Source organism: Lygodium microphyllum, chromosome 10, assembly GCF_053477565.2.
Source record: "Lygodium microphyllum isolate KBCC chromosome 10, Lygodium_microphyllum_v1.1.10, whole genome shotgun sequence".
Classification (NCBI taxonomy): Eukaryota; Viridiplantae; Streptophyta; class Polypodiopsida; order Schizaeales; family Lygodiaceae; genus Lygodium; species Lygodium microphyllum.
This window is the reverse complement of record NC_141144.1, coordinates 86,247,110-86,261,712: the sequence shown is the minus strand read 5'-3', so window position 1 is coordinate 86,261,712 and position 14,603 is coordinate 86,247,110. Positions and strand designations below refer to the sequence as shown.

At 41.9% G+C, this 14,603-nt stretch overlaps 1 protein-coding gene across 1 annotated transcript in view; it reads right to left on the bottom strand.

Moving 5' to 3' along the window:
* Window positions 1-5,843: 5,843 nt before the first annotated feature.
* LOC148030244 (uncharacterized) overlaps window positions 5,844-14,603 on the bottom strand; it is a 57,741-nt gene continuing 48,981 nt past the window's right edge. The window contains exons 3-4 of the mRNA XM_087686530.1: window positions 6,450-6,653; window positions 5,844-6,353 (exon numbers count right to left, since the gene is read on the bottom strand). Coding sequence (XP_087542656.1) covers window positions 6,237-6,353; window positions 6,450-6,653 — 321 coding nt within the window. The 3' untranslated portion in view covers window positions 5,844-6,236. The remainder of the gene's footprint in view (window positions 6,354-6,449; window positions 6,654-14,603) is intronic.

Below are 14,603 nucleotides of genomic sequence, written 5' to 3'. Positions count from 1 at the left end.
ATCCTTCCCCCAAATCATGGAGCATATTGAGTGTCTATGTAGAAAACCCAAATCATGGAGCATACTAAGTGTCTCTATAGAAATCCAAAAAAGCAAAGTTTGCATCTTATGGCATTAGTATTGTCTCTCAATACATTTGGTTTGATGATCTTATTTCTATCTTTTTGTATTTTTAATTATATGCCTAAGATACATGTAGTTTAAAAGCTGAGTTGTTTCGCTTTTGCATGCTGTTAGTGATATTCTATTTCTTAGTGTCTACATCCTAGTATATGGTTTCATTGTAATGATGCAAGGTTTAAGGTTTTGATTCATCACACAAACATGTGCATATATGGATGATACCTACATGCCATAGCTACATTATACATAGATGGATGAAGCAACACCCCTGGATTTAAACTGGATGATAACATTTCAAGCTACCTTAGACCTCACAAGACTACCATCTCCACTTGACCAAATGAAATTCCTGATGAGAAGCTTCACTTGGCCAATGCATGACGTAGAAAAGGCCCAACAAGAAGTTATATACCACATGGTGGCTAATAAAACCTAATTTGCAACTACCGCCGTGCTTGCTAATGATAGTCTAGCTATGCTCCAATATAGTAGTATTTGTCTTATGTTAAGTAATAAGGGTGCCACGTACTACTTTGAGGAAATATCAATGCCTACATGGCAGCCCAAGTATCTCATAAAAGTGCCAAAGGGAACCCAAGTGAAACTCTCGTGTGGTTTTCAATCTATCTAACGAGTATCACAAACCTAAAATCCATAGGATTTGTGCCACTTAATAAGAGCTCCTAAAGCTCTACAAAAGACCTCCATCGTAGCTACAAAGGCCCTAAATTTCTCCTCATTCCCATCCAAGTAAATGAATATGTCATCTACAAAATCTACATCCAACAACTCCTCAAACTCTAGAATGGGAAGTCTAATGCCTCGAATACTTGTATTCCTATCCCTCAAGAAGGAGCTCATAGCCTCCGTAACAAATAAGAAAAGGGGAGGTGGAAGGAGGCATCCCTGTCTCACTAACCTTTGAATATTGAATCTAGCACCCCTAGTCCCACCAATAAGGACCTAGCTATGAGATTATGAATATAGAGTTGATACACCTCTGATCCACTACTCTGGGAAATCCATCCTCAACATGGTGTCCTCTAGAAACTCCCAATCAACTCTATCATAGCCCTTCTCAAAATTGACAAGCAAAGAAATGAAATTTTCTCCCCTAGGTCGTACAAGGGCTATGGATTCCCAAAAGGTGAAAATATTGCCAAGGATGTTGCGCTCTCAAATAAAACTAGTTTAGGTAGGGTGAATGAAGTCTGGCATCAAGAGAGATGGCAACTGATCATTTTGGCTAGGATTTTCCTCTAAAAATGAGGCCACCAAATGTATCATCATGCTCTCTATGACCACTCTCTCTTGGTACTCTACCACACAATGTCTCCATCCCTCTCCAATCCTAGAGGCCTTGTCATCATGCCCAATAAAGTAGTGTAATAATTCGTGGTCACCTAACCAACCTCTTGTGGCCCTTGGGCAAGGGATCCATCTACTCTTCTAAGTCACCTTTAACATCATATCTACAATGTCTAAGACTTGTGGTGTGAAAGAATTCTTTGTTCATCCTATCTCCTATCAGTGTCTAGAAAGAGGCCCTCATATGGTTTCCGGTTTTGGTTGCATACATTCTCTCTACCACCCACCTACATCCTAGTTATCTTTTCTCCTCCCTTTGAAGTGATGCCCCAATGAGGCTCTAGCAGCCCTCACTTTCTCTAAGAGACCTTCCCTCTTGCTCCTAGCCTTCTCTTTAAGAAAGGAGCTCACCTCCTACAAACTCTCATCCAAGTCCCTAGCTACCTTTCCCACTAAAAATGACTTGGCCCTCCAAATCCTAGTAATATCCTCCCTCAATTCCTTAGCATAATATAAGTGTAAAGGAATTCTAATGTTGGTACATGTTCCTATGTGTCCCTCCATAAGAACCAATTCTACCAATGTGTGATCTGACAAAGTCATTCCTTGAACAATACCAACTAGACCCCCCCTTGTCACAAGCCCAATATATAGATCCCCTTGTCACAAGCCCAATCATCTATATAAAGTCTGTCAACTAGGAGAAGATCGTAGCACTAGTTGTCCTACCTCTTTTGGAGAATTACAAAACTTGTATATTTTGCAAATGCTACCATGAACCAAGGGTCCTATCCTATGATACAGAAAATAAAATCCTACCAAGCTACTTGCTCTCCTCCTTTGATAGTATCTATGCATCTACCCCTCATATCCTCCAAGGCTTAGACAATATTTAAATCCACACCTACAATCTAGTGGTCAACATGAGGTAGAGACTAAGTGAGTGTAGTCCAAAAAAGTCTTCTCTCCCTTAGGCAATTGGGGGTGTATATGACCAGCAAGCCTATTAACACCTCCTCCACTCTCGCATATACCTAGAGTGCTCTCCTTGCTTTAAGGATGCCCCAATCCTGCACTATATGAAGCTAATGCTCACCAACACAAAGGCATACACCTGCCTATATCTCTAAGGCTCCTATAGCAAGTGCCCAATACGTGAAACTTCATTTAGGTAACAGCTTCCTACTGTACTAGGAGATCCTCTCTTCTAAGAGGCGATGCTCACATAGTAGCATAAGAAAATCCACTGATCCTCCAACTAGTACTCTATGAAGATCCTGTCTCATGAGGCTTCGTCCTTGGTGGAAAAGTCTTCCACCAAAGCCTTGAATGTTCCAGAGGATCCTCATGGAGATCGTATAAGTCTCTCAAACTGGTGTGGCTTCATGGACCATGCATGTCTCTTTTGCTACCTAGTGTATACTCTATCCTATCTCATTGCTACAATCTCTTCAACCTCTTAAAGAGATGGGAACTCCATGGAGTCTTAAAGAATCATCTAAATCTATGCCAAACTCCTCACTCCCTCCCTCCCTTTGATAAGTAACTGGATCCACCTCTCTCACCATGGGAATCCCTCCCTCCCTTTGATTAGTAACTGGATCCACCTCTCTCTCCATGGGAATCCCTCCCACCTACTGAGTATCCGCAACTTGAGAAACAAATTGCTCAATGGAGACCTCAACTACAAGATGATCCATCTCAAGTGTTATAGGTGCATGCTTCATTGCCTCAGTAGGTTGGGGAGTGTGAGCTAGCTACTCCATCCCACATGGGGAAGTCATTGTCCCTCTAGTTGCTGGTGATGTGGTAGGTGACTGAGCCTCTATCACCTATGGCCTAGGAGAGGGAACCTCAAGTACAATCATCTTTGCTGCCTCAGGTGTGACGCAATGGAATTCCTGTGTGCAGCAAGCCTAGGATCCCTAACAACTATCCATCGTCTCTCGGCTTGCTACTCTCGCCCCTATCTCTGTCTCTATCTTCTCCTTTTTCTAGTAGCTCATCTCCTCTGCCACTCCCTCTCTCACTCCCCCTTTGAGGCAAGTCCCCCCCCCCCTTTTTATCGTGAAAGGAGTTTGGGCAAGTCCTAGGATTCTGTCTTCTTTGCTCCATCCTAGGGCAATCTACTGCAAGGTGGCCTACCATCTTGCAAGCAAAGCACTCTCCTAGGAGACAAGTATAATATATCATCTAAATCATACACCCTCCATGCACTTATGGAATCTTGATGGCTTGAGGAAGGGATCCCAACGTTGAGGTAGGGACGATAACTCTGATTGATGGGTGTTGAGCTCATCCCTCCACCATCGCATCTACGAAGGTTCTATCTTGCTAAATGGCACGTCCAAAAGCTTTGTCAATTTGGTCTATATGAGAGAAAAATTACTCATCAAGGCCAAGGAGTGTACCATGATAGCCATGCCATCCCCCAACATGAAAAAATCCTTACCCTCAATCCATCTATAAAAGAAAGTGATTGCAGTGCAGACGTCCAATGGGCTAAAGGCGAGTACTATTGTAAACTATACTGATGTGCTAAAGTTGACCCTGAAGCACCCTTTTCCCAATGGGGTAACCTTTGTAACTCTCGCTAGAGTGCCTATGAGAGCTAAACATTATACATATGATTTGTTTTAACATCTTTTAGAAAGTGATTCTAAGATTTAGTAAATTAGATATTTTCGCCTCTATCTGCTTGATGGAAACAACATGCTCATGGATGCTTACTATGACATTATCATAAGCCAATAATCTATCTAGACTTTATCATGTTTATATTGGTCTTCCACTCCCTATATATTAGTCAATGCCACATCCCCATAGATTGTGTTTGTTTATATTCAACATTGTGCAAGTCTAAGTTGCCAAAGCTTTCAAATTTTAGATTATGTTCCTTATATCAACCTCACATGAATCCTCTTGCCACATAAAATGCATATCTTAATGAATACCGACGCGAGGGAATCTTGATACAAAGCACCTAGTATCTATTGTAAAAAGGTGGCAAACATCCTAATCAAAAACTTTTAGCATGACAGCTAAGTAAATGCTTTGGCCATGCAATGAAAGGACAAACTTTTAACATGAATAACATGTAAATACATTCAAACACAAACATGTACCCAACATTCCTATGTGTATCCCCACACATACATCTATAGTCACACATATATTAGCTTTGCTAAACTAAATACTATGAATAAACCTATTTTACAAAATTCTTGAGGGCCATAACATATGCACTATTGTACAACTTGTAAGATAAATACTTGGTATTGGCCGGAAAACCATGTGCTTCATTGGATCAAATTCGTATTTTGAACTCTTTACAACAAAAACCAAGTATTACCCAAGAAAACATGTGCCTTAAAATCATTTTTTGAACTTTGTAAAAGATTTTGATGTATTATTTGTTTCTTAAAATGTCTTTCCCCTTTAGTTATTACTATTGACATTTACTTTCATGTAACATCGAATAATACCTTCACTAAGCCATTATTTAAAGCTAATCTCAACTTATAGATTCAATGCATTGCTATGTGAACTCCCCCTCTACTTATTACCATTGACATTTATTTTTCATGAAAGATCGAATTATTCCTTCATCTTCACACTACCTTTAAAGCTGACCTTTGCTTACACACCCATTTATCAAGCTTGTTAAACCCCCTACATAACCATGTTGTTTTACTCACCCATACTCTCCACCTTCCTTGAGTGATTGAAAAGGTGAACTACTATCGGAAAGCTAACTCACACAAACACAAACCATGTCATCCAAGCGTAAGTCAAAGCCCCTTGATACCTATGTTTGTCTGAGACTTTCCAAACACCAAAAGTATTAAGCTGCACAACAGATCAAAATCCTATAGCACATGCTCCTTGTATTACCCAACATGATGAGGACATGAAGATAGGAGTGCTTTATCAATATCTTTGAAAGACCAAACAAGTGTAAAGCACGGGATTCAAGACTTTCTAAAACACGAATAGATTGGTGCCACTGAAGGTACTTCTAGGGTTTGAATGGGGACCCGCTTACACTCACCCCCACACAATCAAACGACTTGGACTACAGCCGTGTGGGGCAAGGAGGTGTGTCAACACTTCTTTGACCTAACTAGACTGTTGGGAACACACACCAACACACAGTTGGTGGGTGCATATAAAGGTGTGGATGTGCATGCACGTGCATTGTTCAATTCAGTCTAAGTTGATCTTATTTTGCAACCTTGATTTCAACATAAATTCACCAGGAATCCTCTTATCGACATCCAAGAATGTGTAACCTTGCAAAGTGGACGTACTGTGGGCAAAAGGGGGCAACAGCAAAGTTCAAGCACTGGACCTCAGCAAATAAACGAGTGTAGACAGACAACCATCTGCAAATGTTGCATTTATCACTTGCAAGTACAGTATTCAAACAGAGAATATATCAGATCACTCAATTTGAGGGGGCAGTTCTGCTCATCACCATGGGGTTCAAGATATCTTATAAAGATCAAATTACATCTAGATATACCATACAGTGGATACCTACTGTTACTTTCAACCTGCAATGGAATTTTTGTAGACTCCAGACTCATCCATCATAAATCATCACATGGAAAACAGTAAACCACAGCCAATATCAGTATAGAGCAGCATTAACGAGTTCTTACCAGCCGACTGAAATGATAAAACTGCACATCTAATTTCATGGCATCATCAGGAGTTGAAAGACTGGAAAAATTACCTGACTTGAGCCCGCCCTTATGCTGTTGCACAAAACTTTTAAACCAAAATAAACTTAGACTTCAACCCTAGGTTTTTATTGCACAAAATGTGCATTGACTTTTGACACGTAGGACTATGCTCCCTGAAGTTGTTTTATGAAAGCAAGATATGTCTTTCACCAATGCTAGGAAGGATCCTTTGTCCTGAACATCACCATATATGAAAACCAGTCAGAAACGTTTTAGCTCAGCTCAAGAGAAGTGACTGGTAGAGGAGTAGAGGAGACAAATTCGGCAGACCTCTTGAGTAACCAGCCGACTTTTGAATTGCTTCACTAAGTCAACAACTTTGGCAGGCCCGATTTGCTGCAAAACAGCCTTCAGCTCTTCTTCGGTTACTGGTCCACTGCTTTGAGAAACTGAGTGCCTGTGTGGAGAACCTCCTTTAGGCACTGTTCCTCTAGGCTCCCCCGCTACAGATGTTGAAACCTTCGCAAAATCATCCTGCTTGTATTTTAGATCAAATCAAAGTCCAATTAGAATAAAGGGGGGGAAACTAGTCAAGATCTCAAGTTACAAAGTTCAAATGAGTCCTGCAGAAAATTCTCATCCAGTATGAATATCCTCATCAAGATTTAGAATGAATATACTTAAGATTCATTTTTAAAATAAATATACTCAAAATTCATTTCAGCAATTCCAGATCTGTCAAATAAGCTATATACAACATAGAAAAGGTACATTTCGGCCTCTTTACCCAAAAAAGATCAAGATCCTTTACTAGAGCATACCCCTCTATTCAGCTCCATGCAGTCTCTCTCAAACTCAAAGCTTACCATTCACTGGTCCACAGCACAAGATTTCTCAGTGATACCATGCTACCGAGCTGATTGTGTGTGTTAAAAACATACGGACAGTTAAGTCAGAAATTCTGGTTATTCGTGAAGCATATTGTTGCATGTTTACAGTTGACAAAATAAAGCTTTCAGTACTTGCCTAACAAACTTGATGGCCACCCCTTGAATGCTAAAAAGGATTTTTTAACCTGTTTGCTAAAGGCAGGTGCTGAGGGGACCATACTTTTGGGAAACGGGGTTGCAAGCATCACTAACCTTCCAACCATGACAACTCAAACACATTATCTGCCCCTCATGAGCCTTGGTTCTACAGTGGATCAGGCAGCCCTTTGGGAACAGCTCAACTCTTGAGCCTGTTCCTCTCTCTTCATGAGCTGCCATGATTTGGTCCTTGTGCACGTGCACAGAAACAGCTCCACAGCTGAGCTGTGGACTCATTTGGCATCCCTTTACCAAGTCCGTACCTTTGCCCATTGCATGACCCTCAAGACGAGGTTACATCAGCTACCAATAGCAGACTCCCCCAACTATGAAGAACCACATCAACAAGATAGAGGAGATTCAAGATGAGTTCAGAAAGGAGGTTTCTTCTAAAGGCATGGTTGTGACACGCTTGTCACATCTTCCATCTCCAAAATACTACATCTTCTATACCAGCCTCCTCACCTCAAGAGTGCGGGGCACCATCACACAAGAGGAGCTTGTGCCCACCATGAACTTGGAGCAATGTACGCCATAAGGAGACTGGTACTAGTGGATCATGACTCGCCAACTACTCTTTTGTGGTTATGACCTCATCAAGTGATGGCAATCAAAAGCAAAAGAAAGGCAAGAAGCCTAAGAAAAGGCAGGATAAAGAGAAGAATGAGAAGTCCAAGCATCATCCCAAGTGCCTACACTATGGGAAAAAGACCCATCTGAAGGAAAGGTGTTGGAAAAAGTACCCCCATCTTCAGTGTTCAGTGGAGGAGGGTGCAAAAGATTCTAAGGCTATATATACTGGCCATGACTAGAAGTCCAAATTTGTCCATCTCTACAAGGTGGAAGATACCACTCTAGCTTCTTCTTCAAAGATACCTTGGCTTGTGGGTACTGGCATGTCTGCTCATATGACTTACTGTTGTGATTGGATCCAGGACATCCATGATAGAGGGGGCAACATCACCATCGTGATAATTCATCAGTGCCAATTCGAGGTGTGAGCACAATCCCACTTCTTCCTAATAGATAGGATTTGTTGGCAAAAGTCCTCCATGTTCCAGATTTGGACTTACTCAAATGGGAACCTGTATGATCTTCACCCATGAGGCAGTGACCATTGAGGATACTACCACTTGAGATGTCCTATGGACCGGTATTCAGGAGGGCGGGCTTTACAAGCTCACAACCTTTTCCGTCATCTCCTCATCGGCACTTGGGCTACTATGGGATGCCTGTTATGGGCATCTTAATTTTTAACTTCCATTCCATTCGACAAGCATCACAGAAGGGTCTTGTTGAGGGCATACTGGACTTCCCTTCCAAAATTCCCTCTTTATGCCTAGATGTTTGAGGGTCAAACAACTTCACACACCTTTTCCTAAGGTGGCTACCAAATGGGCATCTACTTCTTTGGAGTTAGTTCATATCAACTTGTGTGGCCCTTTGCAGACAACTTTCTTAGGGAAAGCCAAATGTCTCATGCTATTGGTGCTTCTCCAAATATGTTTGGGCTTATTTTATAAAGCTAAAATTAGAAGCTTATTCTCGATTTTATGAGTGGAAGATATTCCTAAAGAAGTAGATTACCTTCAGGGTTCAAGGAGGTCAAGCCACAATCTTGGAGGAGACTCCCAAAAGAATTTCATAGGTTTTGTAGCTAACATGGGATGAGGTTGGCATTCTCTTGTACCAATACATCATCAGAGAATGGTGTTGTGGAGAAACAAAATTGGACTATGTTGGAGATGGCCCGAGAACCGAGGACTATCCCACACCTTTGCACTGAAGCTATATCTACTACGATTCATATACATAGCAAGTCACTAACTGTTGTCTTACAAGGTACGACTCCCTATCACACTTTCTTCCGCCAATTTCCCACTTTCACATCTTTGGATGCAATGCCTACATCCATGTTGATAAGAAGAAGAGGAAGTAACTTGATGCAAAGTCTAAGCGGCATTATTTGTTAGTAATAATCATATAATCAAAGGTTACAATCTCTACTATCCTGATACCAGCGAAGTGGTGGCTGTTGAGAAACCATATCATTCAGTACCGTTTCTCTCCTTCATTTCCATTTTTGGTTTCCATTTACAGCCCCAAAGAGGCTTTCTAGGCACCTTACCAAGAGAGTCATAGCGCCACCCAAGAGACTTCAATGAGCAACACTCTAGACAGTCTATGCCTGTGTATATGGCACCGACTTCACCCATTCCACCCATTCCACCCATCCCACATTCATTGCTTCTGACGTTCTGTCACTCTCTTCCATCTCTCCACTGTTGCTCACACCCCACCCGGAGGAGATTGCGGTTCACGGTCTTCATCTCTCCCTCCACCAGGCACCTTGTCTCCTTCACCTTCCAAGCTGCATTTTGGGTTGTATTCTCTTCCTCCACCTAGCGACCATCTCCACCATTTGGCATCAAATTGTACCTACGTTTTTGGCTGCAAATTCTCTTCCTCCACTTGGCAACCATTATCTCCATTTAGCGTGAACGAGCACCTGCAGTTTTGCTGCCTAATCACCTCTCTCTACCTAGCGACAGTGCTCTCCACTTGGCATTAGCCTCTCAGGCTATGCTTCACAATCTGACACCTCTCTAGTATCAAGACAACTCTGGATACTTGCGTTTTTGCAATTCTTGCTCCATAAGGGGTTGGATTTCATCATCTCGCAAGCCGTATTATTGAACCTCATCTTCTAGAGTACGCATTCGTAGCTAGTGATCTTCTTCCTCATCCTTGATGGCATTTGAGGACTGCATTGCACTCCCTCAACAATTGTCCTTCACCTTCAGCATACATCTTTGATATCCCACTACCCGGAGGACTACGTTTCACTCCTTCACTTGTACAGATCCCCTAGAGGTGTTGTTACGACGCAGTAAAATCTTCAAAGCTTCGGCCCCTTTGTATCAACTTTATTCACTTCGCATGATTTAGTGCTTCATCATCTTCTTTTTCTGTGTTTTCTGAATTTCTCCTCTCTCTTAGTGTTTGCCATACACACTTTGTGTTTCTCCCCACAAACCCTACTATATCTCTAGTTTGCTTTTACAGCAGTCATTTCTTGACATGGTATTAGAGCATATCTACCACCAAGCACCCCTTGTGCCACATCCCCCTTTTGGGCCATAGAGATTGTTCTGCATTGGCTATCAAAATATTATGCTTAAGGCAATAAGATGCATAGTGCACTAAGTCTTAACGAGTAAAAGGAGGATCATCAGGCGCCACGATCTCATGGAGACCGCCACAATGCGCTAAAGAGGTTTCCCCCACCTACTTTTAGGTCCAATGGCTTCCACAACCATGGCTTCTACAATCTGCTCCATCGAGAGAGTTTTCAGATACCATTCTCTCATCAGTTTGCTCCTTCAAGAGAGAGTGGTTGTTTGACTCCTTCCTTCTCTTCGGCTCCGCAATCCGCTCCATTGAGGAGAGATAGTGACTGTTGTCCACCTATGGCTCCCCAGATGCTTCCCATTTTCTCACCTCCCTTGTCTTGCTCCACGGACAGCGACTCCAATGTGTGCATCAAGGAGATTCTATGTGTTACCCCACCCTCCACCCCCTCTTCTACTCAAGTTCAAGAGGCCACCTCTAGGAGTTGCCTAGCTTCTATTCCATTGGAGCCCCAGATACCTTCTTCGTTACCACCAACAGTGTTTCCTTTGTCTATTGATGTTTTGGAGGTCATGGTCGATGAGTTTCTTTCTTCCCAATCTCTTTTCGAGGGGAATCCCACGAGGGACTCAAAGGGGGCTCAGATTTTTTCTTCAAAAGGAGATCCCATTTCTTCAACTTCAAAAGGGGTCCCTATTCCTCTTGCCTTTCTTCACACACCCTTAATATTCTTGGAGTGATTGACATCTCCATTCCATTTCACCCATTGATTACCCTTTCCCTTACGTCCCAATGATATCCAGGATCTACTAGTTCTTTCTAGTTTAGGGCTTTGGATGTTTCAGCCATGGCTTGGTGGCTAGGCTTGCATACACCTTCTAGCATGGAGTAACGAAGCTTGTGGCTTCTCTCCCAAGATTGAGTTTCAGATCCTATCAGCTCATCATGTCTACTATTCTTCACTATAGGTTACCTTACGGGTGGAATACCAAGATTTCCGGGTTGATCTTCTTCTCTCTCTCACTCCTCTTTTGTGCTCCTTTTTGGGCCTAAGAAGGGGTGTTGAGAAAACATATCATTCAGTACCGTTTCTCTCCTTCATTTCTATTCTTGGTTTCCATTTACACCCCCCAAAAAGGATTTCTGGATACCTTCGGAAAGAGTTGGGGTGCCACTCGAGAGACTTCAGTGGGCGACACTCTAGACAATCTATGCCTATACATATAGCACTAACTTCACCCATTCCAGCCATCCCACATTCATTCCTTCCGGCTTTCTATCACTCTCTTCCATCTCTCCACTGCTACTCACACCCCACCCAGAGAATATTGTAGTTTGTGGTCTTCATCTCCCCCTACACCAAGCACCTTGTCTCCTTCACCTTCTAGGCTGCATTTTGGGCTACTGATTCTCTTCCTCCACCTAGCAACCATCATCTCCATTTGGCGTTAGTGATGTGGGATCCAGGATCATGAGATATTAATTGGTACCAAAGGCAAAAGTAATAAGTTACGCCTGCCATTGCTATTACAGCATTCGGCAAGCCATTTCCAGCCAGGAAGAGAGTCTCCAAGAGCTAGTGACATGCCCAAAAGAGACTACAACAATAGTCGGTGACAGCATTTTGAGGGCTATTTCAACCAAGCAACATCATACTCGGGGTGTTCCATCAATGGAGACAACTTTCATGGCTACCTAGATAGTGCAACAATTGATTTCTTCCATTTTCCTCTTGTAGATACTTTGCCACACAATCTCTCTATCCCTCTCCAATCGCGGAGGCCTCGTCGTCATGCCCAATAAAGCAATGTAATAATCTGTGGCCACCTAACCAACCTCCTGTGGCCCTTGGGCAAGGGATCCATCTACTTTTCTAAGTCACCTAACACCTTGTCTAGAGTGTCTACGACCTATGGTGCGAAAGAATTCTTTGTTCACCCTATCTCCTACCCATGTCCAGAAAGAGGCCCTCGGATTGGTACTTATACTCTAATCTAGCCTCCTCCATAGCATCTATTTTAGCTTCTTTAGCATATACTCTCTACCACCCACCTATATCTTGGTTGTCTTTCCTCCTCCCTTTGAAGTGCTGCCAATGAGGCTCTAGCAGCCCTCACTTTCTCTAAGAGACCTTCCCTCTTGCTCCTAACCTTCGCTTTAAGAAAGGAGCTCACCTCTTGCAAACTCTCATCCAAGTCCCTAGCTGCCTTGCCCACTAAAAATGACTTGGACCTCCAAATCCTAGTAATATCCTCCCTCAATTCCTCGTCATAATACAAGTGTAAAGGAATTCTAATGCTGGTACCTGTTCCTATGGCTCCCTCCATAAGAACCAACTATACCAGTGCGTGATCTGATAAAGTGGTTCCTAGAACAATACCGACTAGACCCCGTTGTGACAAGCCTAGTCATCTATATAAAATTTGTCCAACAGAGAGAAGATCCTAACATCAGTTTTCCTATCTCTTCTGGAGAGCTGCAAGGGACCTGTAGATCTGCCAAACTCTGCCATGAACCCAGGGTCATGTCCTCTAATATATGGAAAATAAAATCCTCCCAAGCTACCTGCACTCCTCTGATAGTGTCTATGCATTTGCCCTTCTATCCTCCAAGGCTTTGACCATATTTAAATCTCCACCTACAATCCAGTGGTCAACATGAGGTAGAGATTGAGTGAGTGTAGTCTAAAAAAGTCTTCTCTCACTCTGGCATTTAGGGGCATATATGATCCTCATGGAGATTCTAAGTCTCTCAGACGAGCATGGCTCCATGGACCATACCTGTCTCTTTTGTTGCCTAGTGTATACACTGTCCTGTCTCATTGCTGCAATTTTTGAATGCTAACGCAACTAGCTTCGCCTAACTCTCCTAACAACTCTAGCCCTGATCTACACAATGTCAATCGTCTACCACCTGTGAGCCTTGCATGGCCTTTATTGACCTATGGCGACCCGCTCAGAGGTTATTCAACGCTGGCCATCAAGCAAAGATAGTTTTTCTGATCGTAACATTGACGCCACCAGAGCTACATGAATTTTGCCAATGATGGACAATTGAGAGTAGAGAGAGATGAACAAATCTTCGAGCCCGTCTTTTTGCTTGGCAGCTCTCCTACTTTTTGCGTCTATCTCCACATTGATTGTTCTAAGAAGACTCATGTATGTATGCATTCTTCTTTTAAGAAAAGCTGGTCAGGAAAACATATGGTATGCTAAGTTTGACAAATTAATGGGATGGATTCTTTAAAATGTATGGTCTTTTTTTGTGTCAAAAAGTGTTGGGGTTTACAATTGTAGAGTATCAATGCACTTATGCTATGGAGAAAGCAGTTAAAGACTTTCTTTGGCCAACTTTGAAACAAGAGATGGATACTTTTGTAAGAAATTTGCGTTGTCTAAATTAAGCTATTGAGTTTGTTGTACCCTTTTGTCTTAGTAGAAAGTGAACTTTGAGACATAATATGATCAATGCAACAAATACGTGTGTCTTTTTAGTTGTGCTTGGCTATTTATAAGTGCAACAAGTACCATTTTGATAGTTCTAGATTTATACAATTGTGATTGATTGTATACTAGAGCAATAACTGCCATCGTGGAAAAAATGTATTACCAAAACATGGAGTAACAGCAATGTGCTTGGTTACTTCAAAACATGTATGGATAATTGTACATTGTTAGTACATGGAGTAACAATAACATGCTTGGTTACTTGGAAACATGTATTAACAATTGTACATTGATAATACATGTAGTAGCAATAGTATGCTTGTTGCTAGAAAAGATGCAGTAAAGGCCTGTTTGGTGAAAAATATGCAGTGAAGGCAGTATGCCTAGTTGCTAGAACACATGTATTGACCATTTCATGTGTCGTATTGGATCTTAACTATGTGCAATCCGGGTCCCTTGCAATGTTTCAAGAGGGAAATATATCATCAGAATGAGAAATAAACTTAATGATTTTATTAAACTTCACAAAAAATTTTAACTAAAATGAACTTTAATTCTAGTTCCCCTAGCTCTTGGCATGGTGCACATTGCACAAGTAGTGAAGGATTTGACACAGGCATGGTAAGCATTGAATAGGCAATGAAAGATTTGACACTATGCATAGAGGGGAAAAGTCCATAAGCTATGTGGTACAAGAAAAAGGCAAAAGAAACAAGTTGCAATGTGAAACTTTCATTAAAGTGAAAATTTACACCTTAGAATTGAGTGGCATTGGAAGTTTCACACAATAAACAGCTCACTTAGAGCACTCAAGTTAT